General features: G+C 41.2%; 1 protein-coding gene across 1 annotated transcript in view; it reads right to left on the reverse strand.

Moving 5' to 3' along the window:
• Positions 1-15,291, reverse strand: part of RND2 (Rho family GTPase 2) — an 81,148-nt gene extending 65,857 nt beyond the window's left edge. The window contains exon 1 of the mRNA XM_075277310.1: positions 15,051-15,291. Coding sequence (XP_075133411.1) covers positions 15,051-15,239 — 189 coding nt within the window. The 5' untranslated portion in view covers positions 15,240-15,291. The remainder of the gene's footprint in view (positions 1-15,050) is intronic.
• Positions 15,292-15,812: the final 521 nt, after the last annotated feature.

Here is a 15,812-nt window from a genome sequence, read left to right on the forward strand (position 1 = left end):
AGCTCTATTAACTAAGTCAATTACAGCCCATTATCGACTGTTGTTACACAGACTGACTAATGGAAACAAATATCTGACTGGTTACCACAGGTTATATAACAGGGCTGTGTTTGCTTTCCATTCATTCTATTGTATGCGCAAATTGTCATTTAAAGGGAAGGTTCGCCTTTACAGAAACCTGATTTTAGTCTGAAGCCCCAAGTTGCAAAAATGCAACATTTTACAGTATCTGCGAAGAGGATGGGATTCTGGCTAATGCCATTCACACATTACAGAGTCTGCACCGTGTCAAGTATAACCCTTGGAAACGTTGTTATTTCCCGTATAGCTATAACAGGGACAGAAGGTCCTCAGGGGTAAACTAGGCAAAAATCACTATGAAAAATGCAGAAGAAAACTGATTATTTTTTTTTATTTTTTTATTTTTTTTGTAGCTTCTTGCTATGTAGGACCTTAGCCTTACGCAAGGTACACATCTGTATTTGGGTTTCTGTTTCCAGGGTCGACTATAATGGGATCCGCCCGAAAAATGCAGAGAGAAAAGTCCTTTTCTGTTTGTTTATATGATGTGAAGAGTGAAACACAACACAGGAAACAGTCAGTAATGTGGTGTTGATGAATCCGTTACACTTGGTAGATGTCTTCATTTAGGCTTGGTTCACACATTACTTTTTTGCAGTGCATTTCAGATGTAATCTAATGGTCAGCAAGTTGAAAACCTTTAATTTACTGGCATAGTAAAATGTAGTACTGCTGAAGCATAACAGGGCTAGGTTCACACTAGTGTTCGGGTTTCCGTACTTTGGGTCCGCATGGGACCTGTGCACTTGGAAAATGGTTATCCACTGACCCCTTAGATCAGGGGTCCTCAAACTTTTCAAACAGGGGGCCAGTTCACTGTCATTCAAACCACTGGACGGCCAAAATATAGTTTAAAAAAAATGTAAGATTATATGCTCCACAGTAGCGCCCCTTCCCCCCCTTCACCAGTATTATCTGCTCCTCAGTACGCCCGCCCACACACAGTATTATCTGTGCCTCAGTACCCCCCCACCCCACTGTATTATATGCTCCTCAGTACACCCCCCAGTATTATATACTCCTCAGTACGTCCACCCACACAAAGTATTATCTGCTCCTCAGTACCCCCCACTGTATTATATGCACCTCAGTACGTCCCCACACACACCTTACAGTATTCTATGCTCCTCAGTACACTCCCCATCCCACTGTATTATATGCTCCTCAGTACACCCCCCCACAGTATTATCTGCTCCTCAGTACCCCCCACTGTATTATATGCACTTCAGTACGCCCCCCCACACACACACCTTACAGTATTATATGCTCCTCAGCACGCTCCCCATCCCACAGTATTATATGCTCCTCAGTAGCCCCCCCCACTGTATTATATACTCCTGTGTACCCCCACCACTGTATTATCTGCTCCTCAGTACCCCCCACTGTGTTATATGCACCTCATTACGCCCCCCCACACACAGTATTATATGCTCCTCAGTATGCCCCCCACACCCCAGTATTATATGCTCCTCAGTAACCCAACCACTGCATTATTTACTCCTGAGTACCCCCCCACTGTATTATATACTCCTCAGTACCTCCCACTGTATTATATATTCCTCAGTACAATCACACACCCTCTATCATACTTACCCCTGAAGAGCCGCTGCGCGTCCTCCTCCTTCAGACTGCAGGAGCGATGACGTCATCACACCTGTGTTGGGGGCAGAGATCACTCTCTGTAGTCAATGTAAGCCGCAGTCGCACGGCCTAAACTGACAGCTTTCAGTTGTATGTGCACTTGCACAATAACTGCTAGCGTTCATTTTTCCGCAAGCGTTTTTTTGCCGCTAGCGGAAAAAAAAAAAGCGACGACCTTTCTTGAGGCGGATTCTGCCTTAGGAAGACAATAGAAGTGAATTGGAGGCGAAAACCACGTCACGTTTTTTTTACGGTCCATTCACTTTCAGGGGAGGGGAAAACTACCTGGCCTTTTCTGAAGCGATTTTTACCAAAAGCAGCTCCAGAAAACGCTCCAAAAAACTCAAGGTCAAAAAAACGCTCCTAATTAGGAAGCGTTTTTTTTCCGGACCAAAATAAGCCAGGCAGTTTTCACGTGTGAACTATCTCTAAGAGTCTGTGGGAAAAAAAACAAAAAAAAAAAACGTCATTTATTTTTTATATATCCAACGTACTACAAGAAAGGAAAAAAATAAAAAAGTTGACCTGTATTTTATGATAGTGAAAAACGGGTCAATTGCGATTGTGTTGCCCGTCATTATCATAAACATAACACATCTGCAATATGCGGATGTGTGAATAACGCCTTGGTGATTGAATGTATGACAGTGCTATAGATTGCAAAGGTTATTAATGTGTTAATAGCAAATTTCAGTCTAGCGTCGCCATTGTGTCCTCAATCAATAAATCTAACTATATACTATAACAGATGAGTGAATTAACTATCTACGTGGGTATATGGTAATCTCCGTTTTCCAAGTACATACCGGTATTTGCCATATCAGGTAAAACTAAAAAGTTGCAAAAAACTGATGAAGATGGATCCTAAATATTCTAGATTTCACATGTGATGACTATACAGTCAATGCTACTCAAATATGCGCTTTGCTACAGTATCTAAGATGAAGTCAAGCCATACATTTACCTGCAGTCATGTAAAACTAGTGCTAACACATCATCATATCGCATGGAGTAGTGCCAGATGGCACCCCTGCTAGCTCTGCTACATCTGTAAGTCCTATAAACTATGTACAGAATAATTGGCAGCTGCAAAGCTCTGTGAAACAAAACCTCACGGCAGACGTTCCTGGGATGCCAGAAATGGAAAATAAGCGATAAATTGATCAATTAAATTCTCTATAGCATCAGAGAACTACAAGCCCCAGCACGATATTCTCTGCTAACTGACTTCCTATAACTTTCTTGTCAGAGTGTGTTTATTTGCATTCGGTCAGGAAGGGATTAAGGTGACTCATTTTTATAAAGCCGCCCGTATGACGGTTCTTTGTCTCCGAATTTTCCCCTATACAGACATTTTGCCTCCATGCCTTCACATTTTAAGCTGCCAGACCTTCTCATGTAAATGTGAGATGACAACGATAAATGAATCACAAGAATTCTTCTAGAAACCTATTCATCTTCTAGAATGATAAAAACCTCCCTGGAGATGCAAGAGGAAATTATCACCTTATAACAAGTTATGTAAATGAAGCCGGGCTATTCCTATGGGATGCAGGGAAAGCTTACTCTAGTCTATTCCTCTGCACATCTTGCCACTGTGTGTCCATCCAATAGAACTGCACACGATAGGATTACAAGTAACTGCAACAGTAATTGGGGAGATACACAAAAGACATGGGTGAACCAGACACCCCAAAGTACGATATACACATCAGAGAGAGTCTGCCATCTATCTAATGTGTATGGGGCAAACCTGACTTAGGGAAAAAGATATAGGGCATATTAGATTTCAGTATACGATCAGCTTATTCTCACAATACGCACACACGCTGTCAGAGACCGCTCCACTCTCCCCACTGAAAACAAATTCGGCCAAAGAAAAAAAAAAAAATGTATATGAAAGGGGTAGTAAGGAGGAATAACTGTGGGCATACCGAATGTAGAAGATGCAGCAGCTGCTCAAGAAATGGGGGAAATAGTGATAACTATGGAGGATGGAAGAAGCGGAAACGCACGACCATTACTTTACTGGCGCATGATAAGGCCTGCATGCTTGCTTTTTTCATTTGTTGTGATGTCACAGTACACACAGTGATTTGTGTGCGCATGGTCACATTATCTCAGTGCTGTGACCTCACTGCGTGCACTATGCAAGTACTGTGACTTCACTGTATACATTATCATTATACTGTGACCTCATGTGTATTGTAACATCACTGTGTGCATTATCTCAGTACTGTGACCTCAATGTATACATTATCCTTATACTGTGACCTCATATGTGTATTGTAACCTCACTGTGTGCATTATCTCAGTACTGTGACCTCACTGTGTGCATTACCCCAGTACTGTGACCTCAATGGGCTCATTACCCCAGTACTGTGACCTCACTGGGCTCATTACCCCAGTACTGTGACCTCACCTCAGTACTGTGACCTCACTGTGCGCATTATCTCAGTACTGTGACCTCACTGTGCGCATTCTCAGTACTGTGACCTCACTGTGTATATTATCCCAGTACTGTGACCTCACTGCGTGCACTATGCAAGTACTGTGACCTCCCTGTATACATTATCCTTATACTGTGACCTCATATGTGTATTGTAACCTCACTGGGCTCATTATCTCAGTACTGTGACCTCACTGTGTGCATTACCCCAGTACTGAGACCTCACCTCAATACTGTGACCTCACTGTGTGCATTATCTCAGTACTTTGACCTCACCATATATATTATTTCTGTTCTGTGACATCACTTTGTGCATTATCCTTGTGTGTAAAAAAGACCAAAATAATTGCGCACATTAAATTCTGAGATTCCTGCTTAAGGTGATAGTGGTAGATCAGGGACCCCATTACGTTTTACTGTGGGCCCCCATAGTTACTTGTTATTCCCCCGGCTGTCAGCCATACAAATGTTAAGTTGATAGCTTTAAGGTATATGGGTACAATAACTACTCAATCCCAGTTTGACAACCTAAAGAGTTTTCAAATGTTAGGCCACTTGCTGCAGACTCCATCTGTTCAGAAGGATGACCTTCACAAAGCAACCATGAATGAGAAGCCATCTCAAATCTTTAGTGTATTTGCCGCTTTAGAACTTAAATGGATTGTTATGAACGGACCAAAGCCAGCGTAAAAATAAAAATAAAAAAAAATACTGGACTGCACTTAATTCCCTGTCAATTCAATACTGCTATGTCGGTCCTTCCTGCCGCACCTTGTTTACTTGACTGCAGTGATGATATGCCCATCTATCCCACGTGAGCACTCCAGACAATCCCTGGTATCACAGGTATACAGCACAAGACTGGTGGGGTCAGTGGTCACGTAGTGTAAGCGGACATGTCATTACTATATATGGTGCTGAAACTGTGAACTTCTCTGTCATACAAAGCCATCAAGATCATTTTCTCTTAAAGAGTTCAAAAGGGTCTTCCTTGAGTGTATCAGTATTACCAGATATAGTTACTAGATTCCTGGAGATAGGACATTGATCTGACTGCCAGATTGGAGTCAGAGTTTTCTCTAAGGAATGGAGAGTTACGGTACCTTCTAACTCACTGGGGGGCGGGGGGGGGGGGGGTTGCCTTTCTCTGAATCAATATTAGAGAAGAATAGGCTGCATTTGATGGCTACACACAGTCTATACTATGTATTAATGCTCGTGTCCAAGCAATTTTTATTAATTGACATTTATAACCATGCTATGTGCCATCAAAACATATCAGAAGGTGACATTAATGGATACCCTGCCTCTCTCCGGACATTGACAGAGCATCTTTGAGGAATCATTGATGGCTTCAATGCAGAGACTCCAACCAGTCTGTTTCCCGGGACTTACACATGGATGGCCTATCTTTAGGAAGAGGTCTTCAATATGTGATCGGTGAGGGTGCAAAAACCGTGACACACGCTGATCAGCTGCTTGAAGAGGCTATGGCGCTCATGAGCACTGTAGCCAAGGCTACAAAGTCAGAAAACTTAATCACTAGCTTTTTGATGAATTAGAAGATATTTACTGATTCCGACTGACCGTAGATGTCAGCAATCTATGAAGGAGTCAGACTGTGGGGAAAAAAAAAAAAAAAAAATAGAGTAGTTGGTGGTATGGCCTACAGAGTCTAGGACCCTGGCTGTGGCCTCTTCTCTGTCCCGATAACATCACGTGGATCGGCAGACATTCAAGTGAATGGGACTGAGCTGCAATGTCAAATACACCCCCTAGTTATTTAGGGCGCTGTGGTGGTCATTCAGTGACAAGGCCGATACGATCACATACGATCCCATCTCAATAAGGTCATCAATACAAAGGACCCAAAAAAAACCTATAACAAACAAACCAATTTAATGATCATGGCCAAATCTGCCCGTCTATGGGTAACATAAATGATACGTCAGCATGTTGGACTTGGACAAGTGGGAATCCTGCTAACAGCCCATATGATAACTCAATCCCTTGCCCACCTGTATTACCACTGTGCCTTTATTTCAGCATCAGAAGCAATTATTCTAAAAAATTCTCTGTATTTCTTATTGAACTGTGTTTCTTTCTTGTACTCTGCTGGTTTTGTTACCATAGTATCGATATTTGCACTTCTGAGCTGTCACAAAACATTTCATCTCCAGCCAAATGTTTCAACGTTTCATTATTTTAACCTGAAAACTGTATTTTCAATTAAAATATCAGACAGAAATCTAAATGAATCCGAGTGTTAATCCGCACTCACTATGGTTAGAAACATCCTAATGGGATTAAGCCCAGATGTTTCCAGCCAATGCAAGTGTTTGATGTCTACAGGAAGAAAACAGCCCCGCGCAAAACAAGACTGAATTAGGATAAGTGGACATTGTATAGGCCGTCTACCTAATCTTATTAAAGGGCTGTCTGATCTCCACAACTCTTTTCCATATGCCCTATTAGCACATACAGACATCATAGACGGGGCTTCCCTGCTTGAGGCCTCGCTCTGTAAGACACTCGCAACCCTTAAGTAAATAACTTGGTCAACCATTCATGGATGTTAATATATACTAAAGAGATACAGATGGGCAAATCCGTTTTGCCAAAATTAGGTAAGAGGCATGCAGATACACAGATGTGGATAGATATTTCTCACAATTATTCTCTACCAGATCACTTGTATCATGGGAAGCAGCTTTCCATGGATTCTGACGCAAAGGGAACATTTTCAATGGGCAGAACTCACAATTTTTAGCATTATAGATGAAACAATTACCGTATTACATCTACTCTACGGCCAGCCTAGATGTGGCCATACACTCTCCATAGCTCCTTTTCTCAACGCCTCCAAACACACACATGGTAGCATTCTATATTCAAGGATAACAATGGAACAGGCATGCTGAAACCCACCATGTCTAAGACATGACCCCGCCGATATGTTGGGAGAGAGGTAGCCCATTCTTACATGGTAGTCTGTTGGGCCTTCCAAAATCAGCAGCTTCAGCCCACTTTATGTGTATAAGCACATTAAGAAAAGGAAGGATTGGGAAAGCTTCTAAAGAGGGGATGAAAAAAAAAAAAAAAAAAAAAAATCAAACACTTCACAAAGCAGTCTTAAAGGAAGTCTACCACCCACGTCCTCCAAGCATATTCAACTGTGACCATGTCATAGAGCACATTGCAGTGATAAAAAAAGACATATCTTTGTTATATATCACTTTTATAGATTTTGAGAAAAACAACTTTGAGGTCTTACACAAATGAGGCAGTTAGTGCACTGGAGGCGGGCCTTCAGCTCCCTGGAGCACCACTCTTGCCACTCAGACCCCTACATGTGCTACCCCATATATTGATAGTTGATCTCCCCACTGCTCGACATCACCCATCCAGCAGTGCTCTCAGGATAGAAGGCCCGCCCCTAGTGCACCAACTGTCTAATTTGCATAATACTTCAAAGTGTTTATCTATGTGACATACATAAAGTGATGGGGGGGGGGTTTAATCACTATTGTGCTCTGTAACACAGTGGTGACAGTAGAATATACTTAGGGGAGGTGGTAGACTCCCTTTAAATATAACCCAGAAAAACTGAAGCTGGCCACAGTTATAGTGCACTGATATTTCAACCAATACAATGAATAAGGATAAGTTCACACACAGCAGTCATTGCCAAAAATCCCTTTCCTATAGATGGAGTTTGTAAGAATCCATGCACACGATGCATAAACATCCGCTGCAGGTGCATAAAATGAATTTCTCACATCTCTGAGTCTTACTTATCAGGGTTACAGCGTTGTGTGGTTCCTTTTGGGTTACTTATCACTCTTTGTACTTGGACCGGTTTCTTCAGACTACTCTTGACATCTTCAAGTGGGAACCAGGGAATTAGGTGCTCTTTTCATTGTTCCCATAATGAGGACTTCCATACTGTAAGGAGTTGCTAATGTCTTTACATCTCCTTGACCGTGTAGAGCGTTAGCTCCATGGCCCTGCTGCAGGTTCAGAGTGCGGCCTGTAGGAACCATTTATTTAATAAGGCAACAACTTATCATGGTCATTAGGAAACTTATGAATTCTAAAAAAATAATTAACCCCCTGCTGTAAATCATTACGAGATTAGACACCCCCTTGGTATTCTGTCATCTGTTCAAAACTTGTTATCCTAGGTCTTTCTATGGTCGAGTAGGGGATACGTCATTCAATAAATCACAGCGAGATACTATAAGCCATCTCCAACTACACCCTGATCAACCATCAAAATTAAATCAAGTACGGGCCATATAATCTCCAAAAATATCTATTAATCAAACTGCAAACCCCTAAAGTAAGTCCCAATAGTGGCAGTAAGTTTCAGTAGAAGAATATATGGTGACCTAAAACACAAGTTATACGTCTGCTCCACAAGGATTCTGGATATTGGCGGCTAGACAAGTCAACATATCATAAAATATAATTAATAAGAGAGTAGAGAGATGACAAAGACACATCAAGTGGAGGAAATATTGATGATATCATAAATCCTAACACCCTTCTTGGAAATCCAAACCTGCGCAGAGGTATGTGGTCAATTAGTAACCGGCAATAGATACAAGCCTTCCTGTTCTTACTGTCATTGATCATAAGGGAACTGTCATACAAAAGATGAGCTATGATAATAATCCCTACATACAGCGGTGCGGACGGAAGGTGAAGAACATCTGATCACAGCACCACAACGCATTACAATTCAATGGTGGACACTTTAATGGTTGCTAACTTTTCAGCAAGCTTTGCATAAATCAATATTTCAAACAAATATTAGAAATTTTGTAATATACACTATTACAAAATGCCTCTTTCTCCATTGATCTGACTCTGTTACTGATACTCTCACTGCTAAACAGACATTCACTCTGAAATCTCTGTTCAATTCCATCTTGCCAGAGACAGTAGACAATAGAAGTCTATGGAGAGGTGAACAGGAACTGAGAGATAAAGGAGAGACAGAGGCACAGAAGAGAATACTAGAAGTTTATTATGAGTCTCTTACCCCAAATCTTTTACTGACATCAATACAGGTCAGTACTTCTCTATACTGTCCTAGGGTATAGGATTCTGCTATAGTTTATGCATGAGAGCGCAAATTAGAAGCAAATTGTCCTCTACTTTTTGCGTGCTGTGTATGAAAGACATCTTAACAGCTAGTCTCCATGCACCAGCTCAGAGAGAACTGAAAATTGGGGAAAGAGCACGCAGAAAGAAAATCTGCAGAATATACGTCATATAATGATCTGAGGTAGGGTATATACACCGTACAGCACTAGAAACGGTAGGGAGCGGCATCACACGATGTCCTTCAATAAAGTCCATTCTCGTTACTGATACCACAAGGGTTGGTCACTCCTTTAACCATATTTGAAGGCGCCCAGTGGACACAATTTTGCGGCATGTTTAATAGTCTATGATGGTAAATCTGGAACAGCACACATCCACATGAAGCAAGATCTTAATTTTCAGCATTTTTTAGCTGTGATCTTTATATTCTTTAACATCTGATTTGCTTTCAGTCTTTTGTATCCACTCATGTGTCTGGCTCAAGACAGCATCAAAAATCAAAACCAGCATGTGCAAGTCTAGCCCAACACAGTGAAGCCATAATACTGCCTCCTGTTATATTTAAAGGAGCAATAAACCCAAAGTTGGAACTTTATAAAAGTGAAATTTATGGAAAGAGCTGCCAATATCGTTCATGCATACGTGTGCAGATGTTTCTCGGAGATTCTCACGACTGGAGGTATGCGAGAAAAAGTTGTGATCATGGGGGCAGACATTTCTGATTTCCTGACAGTACACTATGGTCCACATTTACTAGGGCCATGCTCCAGGATTCGGGAGGAAGTTCCACCTTCTATTTGCCACAAATCAGTTTCGACAAATTTATCATTGGTATGGGCCAAAAAGAACAGATGCTCGCGCCTTGCTGCACACATTCACATATGTCTAGATAAGGCAGCAATGGTTTTGTGGAGTCCCAAAATGCCCAGGATTTATTACTGGCGTATGCCAGTGTCTGGCACAAAGTAATAGTCTAAAGTAAGCCAGCTAACAATTGGCTTAGAAAGTGGAGAGTGTCTAACTTCTAGCAATACGCGGCGTATCAATCACATAACATTTGCCGCTGTGATGAATTTGGCACACCTTGTAACTGTGGGATCTAAGTTTCTGCTGCCTAATATAGACAGCATTAGTATATGTGGAACAACGCAGTCAATCTCCCCAAACCAAAATGGCTGCGCACTAAAGGTAAAGAAAGTTTTGAATAAAAATCCCTTTAAGAAGCCATTATAAGCAGGCTGTCGGTGGCTTTACCACTGATGACTGATTCTTAGGTCATCAATATCAGATTGGTTAGGGTCCGATAAGCTGTATGCAGGAGCCACAATGTATCAGAACTTTTACAGCTCCATATACTGTACAATGGCCAACGAGGTACCGATTCAAGTGATTGGGTATATTGCAGCTCCAGCAAATGGCTGATCAGCAGTAGTGCCAGGAATAAGTCCCCTACCAATCTGGTAGAAATAAGTATTAAAGGGAGCGTGTCAGCAGAACCTAGCCCTGCAGATAGATTAGGTTATGGTTACTTGAATGAAACAGTGTTTTCCCCTTTCATTCATTACCAAGATCTCATCTTTGCTGTCAATATGCAAAGAGCTCTTTGGAGCAATGAGGGAGTTGCCGATTACCTCCTTGGAGCAATGACTGCCCTCATTACTCCAAAGATCTCATTTGCATATTGACAAAAACAGTGATATTTCAAAAACTGAGGCACAAGTGGAAACCAGCGTTTGACTCAGGTGACCCTAACCTATCTATCTTGGGAGTTGGGTCTTGGTGACAGACTCCCTATAAGATTTCATAAGGATGTGATAGTCATACATGTGAGTACACTGGCAATGGCAACATGGCTGGTTTGCAACCCCTGGCATTGAACACACATGCCCAGCCAGAATCCCTTCGCTATGCATCTGTTACAATAATCAAAAGAATGAAGACCAGAACACTATATAACTTTACCAGTATTCAGGATACAACACATCACCATATGGCAGTCACACACTAGAAAGTGTATGGCATGTTGCTAACATCCAGCAAAGGTCCAACACACAGAAAAAGACTTTGCCATAGCATGGCTTCACCCCATCTTGGTTACAACGCTAAACTTGATCTCTTAGTTCCATCCTAATCAGGCATGTATGCCCCTATAGAAATTCTCTCTAAAGAACTGCATGGAGGCAATAGGATTACACGAGCTTCTGTATAGGATCACAATGTTTGGCATCTCTAGAATTCTACACAAATAGGACATTCAAGATTATACGCTGAACTTTCAGATAGGATCATATGACATTTGTGATCTTTCCAATGAGAAGAGTGACACTACAGATAAAGCCACAAGTCTGTACAGTTGCCAATGTTTAATGATTTGCATGCTGTGCTCTAATATATATATCTGTAAGATTTCACTATACCGCCGGTCTCTGTGGAACAACGCTTTTCATAAATGCAAAAATGTGCTGGGAACAATCCTCTGTAGGATTACACTGTACTCTACTGGAGACTGACATATGATTCCACTTTGGGGCGAAAAAGGGGGGATATCCAGCTAAGCAGCCTGAATTGGTTCCTATTGTAGACGCATACATGATTAACCCTTTGGAAAGCTCTGCTGCAAAATGAGCTGGCACATAACACCGTATCTCGACCAGGATTATAACCCAACACCTAAAGAGTTAATCCTTGGAACATATAACTGTAAATAACCCATTGTTATCCTGCCGCTGACTGTTTTCTGTTCCTTATTCTATATATACTGATATAATATACTTTTATTTGAGGAGCACAGCTTGTATCCCATACACAGGGCTGCACTACTGTGATCTACTCTTACATGAATGCAGCAATGTGATCACCTAGTGCCCTAATGCAGGACTACAACTAGAGCCATTCAGAGCTGTATACACAGATAACCATATTTATGAATGGCTCACGGTGCGTTCTGGCACACAGAATGAGGCGTGGCTAGACTGTCACATGAAACATGACATATCTATCAAAGGGATATCATACACTGGAGGTAATATCACGGTGTGAACAGTGCCCTCATTTAGAGAGACTACAATGATACTGATGTAGAAAATATTGATACATATAATATACAGTATATACTATTGATTAAAACTTTCACCAAGGCATATATACAAAAGTCATTAGAAATGCTATGGGAATGGAGCTAATACAGAGACAGTAAATATTACAATAACTCTGAAGATAGAGTATATGCCAGTGTACAAAGGCAACCTGACTTTTCTAGCAGCCTAGCTTGGCTAGACATCAATAGAAAGCAACCCAATTGCCTGGCACCAATAGCACATTTCAAGGCACACAAGCGACTTTACTCCTGCAGGTTGCCCAGTCCTGAATCAGTGACAGTCTGTGAGGGTATCATGCTAAAGAGTTAAAACTGCTGGAAGGACATCAAACATGTTCTGAGGGTTGTACTGAAGGAACTGTGTCCATATCAGCATGTATTGTTAGAAATAACCCATAGGCATACAAGTCTTCTGTCATCACATACACATTTTCCATCTACCTAAAGCACACAGTTTTCCTCGTCACTTGTTACCTGGGCAGCACAGTGACTTAGTATTTGGCACTTTTGACCTGCAACACTTTGATCCTAGATCTGAACGTGACCAAAGGATATTATATGCTCACCCCATGTATGTGTGGGTTTCCCCTGGGTACTGAAGAGTCCTTTCACTCTCCAAAAACAATCCTATAACAGTTAATTTGGAATATAGATTGTGAGACCCAAGGGAGACGGGTTACATAGTTAGCACAATTGTGTAAAGACATATGTCCAAGTTCGGCCAGGGACAAGAATTTATACATTTCCATAAGCATCAATGCTATTTTTCTCTAAAAAGATGGCTAATCCTTTTCTGAAGCCGTCAGCTGTGATCTGCTCCTGGGGTAGGCTATTCCACAGATTCACAGTCCTTACAGTGAAGGAGACTTCTTGTCTTTGGAGATTAAACCTTTTTTCCTCCAGACGGAGAGAGTAAAGCACTATTACTAGTTATTACAAAATAACACACAACAACCCACTGTAATACACAACTACTAGCTACAACGTAACACAATACGTATAGTACAACTAGCCATCTCACATTAAGCACTTCTATTACTCTGGCAGTTACACTATAACCAATTACACTACTAACAGTATAACACACAATAAGCAATTATATTATACTACTGGCTATAAAACACTGAAAGCAATTCTAATATGCTAAGAGACTGCTACTAATAACACATTAGTATATAACATTGGACTAGTAGGATACAGCACCAATATAGTCTACAACATGATAGTAACTACCACTATAACATATCATTAACCTGTAACATACTGCTATGTATAACAGACTAATAAGTAGATCATCATAAAAGCCTGTAACACATAGTAACCATAAAGCATGAACAGTTAAAACTAGTAAACATAACAAATAGTCCAGAATACACAAGTATACACAACAGATTAGTAACTAGAACAAATGAGTAGCTTTAAAACTGTAATAAACTGCTAGATAAACCTTGGATACTGCAATACACTACTTGCTGTAACAAACTGTTCTAATGGATTTGGTTGCTTATAAAACTAATAGTTACAGATAGCAAGCATAACATACTAGCAGTAATGATGTGTGTATATATATATATATATATATATATATATATATATATATATATGTATAGCAAAACAGTAATAAAGAAACTTGTGAGTTTAACTCAGTAGCTTATGACTCACTAACACAAAGCAAGTAACTGCATTAGTTGTGTAGAATGAAGCACCAGCTATAATATAATAGTAATTATAATACACTACAGATTGCAGATAGTGTCTATAATACTCTACTGGCAGCAACACACTAGGAGTAGTGTGTATATATATATACATATACACACACATACATATATATACCGTATAACACACTAGCTGCTATAATAAGTTACAAGTACAATACACTACTGGCTGTCGTATACTAGAAGCTCAAAATCCACTAGTAGCTATAATAAACTAGAGGTACAATACACTACTGGCTGTTATATACCAGCAACTACGGTATAACACACTAGCTGCTATAATAAGTTACAAGTACAATACACTACTGGCTGTCATATACTAGAAGCTCAAAATCCACTAGTAGCTATAATAAATTACAAGTACAATACACTACACTAGTAGCTATGGCTATACATAATACCCTCCCTAATGATAATACTTTCCTGCTATAACACACAAATAATACACTAGTATACGTGACACTATATAAGCTACAATGTTATTTATAGAACAATGTCACTACAATAGACAAGTACACTATGCCACTATACTCTAGTAGTACTAATCCATATAATACACCATGGCATACTAGTAGTAGTACTAATCCATATAGTAAACTACTAGTAGTTAGTAAGTGCAGTAGTGGTGTCTGTACCATGCCTTAGCACTACTATTAGGAGCAGGTAGCATATACAGAGGAGCAGGTACTACATATATAGAGAGAGGAGCAGGTAGTACACAGAGGAGCAGGTACTACATACAGTATATAGAGAGAGGGGCAGGTAGTACACAGAGGAGCAGGTAGTATATACAGAGGAGCAGGTAGCATATACAGAGGAGCAGGTAGTATATACAGAGGAGCAGGTAGCATATACAGAGGAGCAGGTAGCATATACAGAGGAGCAGGTACTACATATAGGAGCAGGTAGTATATACAGAGGAGCAGGTAGTATATACAGAGGAGCAGGTTACCTCCGGGTAGCAGTCTTTGGCGAACACATGAAGCAGAGCCGTCTTCCCACACTGAGTGTCCCCGACCACCACTATCTTACAGCGAGACATCTGCTTGTCCATTCTCTCCTCTGTGTCCTCAGCCCTCTCCTCCCTCATGGAGAGCCCCCCTGCCCAGTGGAACAGAGCCCCCCGGTACAGTCCACACATGCACTGCGATCCTCAGCCTCCCAACATCGCTCCTGCACTGCACAGTCCGGCCAGCTGCGCCTCCGACCTGCCAGTTCTGGGACACGCCTCCTAGTGGGGACGTACCAATGGCTCGCCGGCTATAGGTGTCCTCATTACCATAATGGGCGTGGCTCATGGGATTGCCGAGACTGTGAATTGATGAGGATTGGGATTAGAGGCGCAGCGTGTCTCACATCACACAGCGCGCCAACCTGACACGGGCTGCAGCGGGTTAACAGAGCGCTCAGTGTGCTGGGACCGAGTGCGCTGTACTGAATGACTGCTGTGCTACAGGCAGAGTGCTGGTATACAGCACAGCATACACTATACACATATACCTCCTCTTTACAAGGGACAGTCCCTAATTTTGACCCAAATTCCTCTTTGCTCCTATAGTGTACCTCATTCTGGAAATAGATTTGTAGTGTTAAACTTGACTATATTGTTCCAGAATGACAGTCTATCTCCTAGCTGTATATTAGACATAATCTGGTATAATGTGTCATAATCTGGTGCCTTTTACACCTTAAAATATCTTTTCAGTAGTTTAAT

Source organism: Leptodactylus fuscus, chromosome 6 (genome assembly GCF_031893055.1).
Source record: "Leptodactylus fuscus isolate aLepFus1 chromosome 6, aLepFus1.hap2, whole genome shotgun sequence".
In the NCBI taxonomy this organism is placed as follows: Eukaryota; Metazoa; Chordata; class Amphibia; order Anura; family Leptodactylidae; genus Leptodactylus; species Leptodactylus fuscus.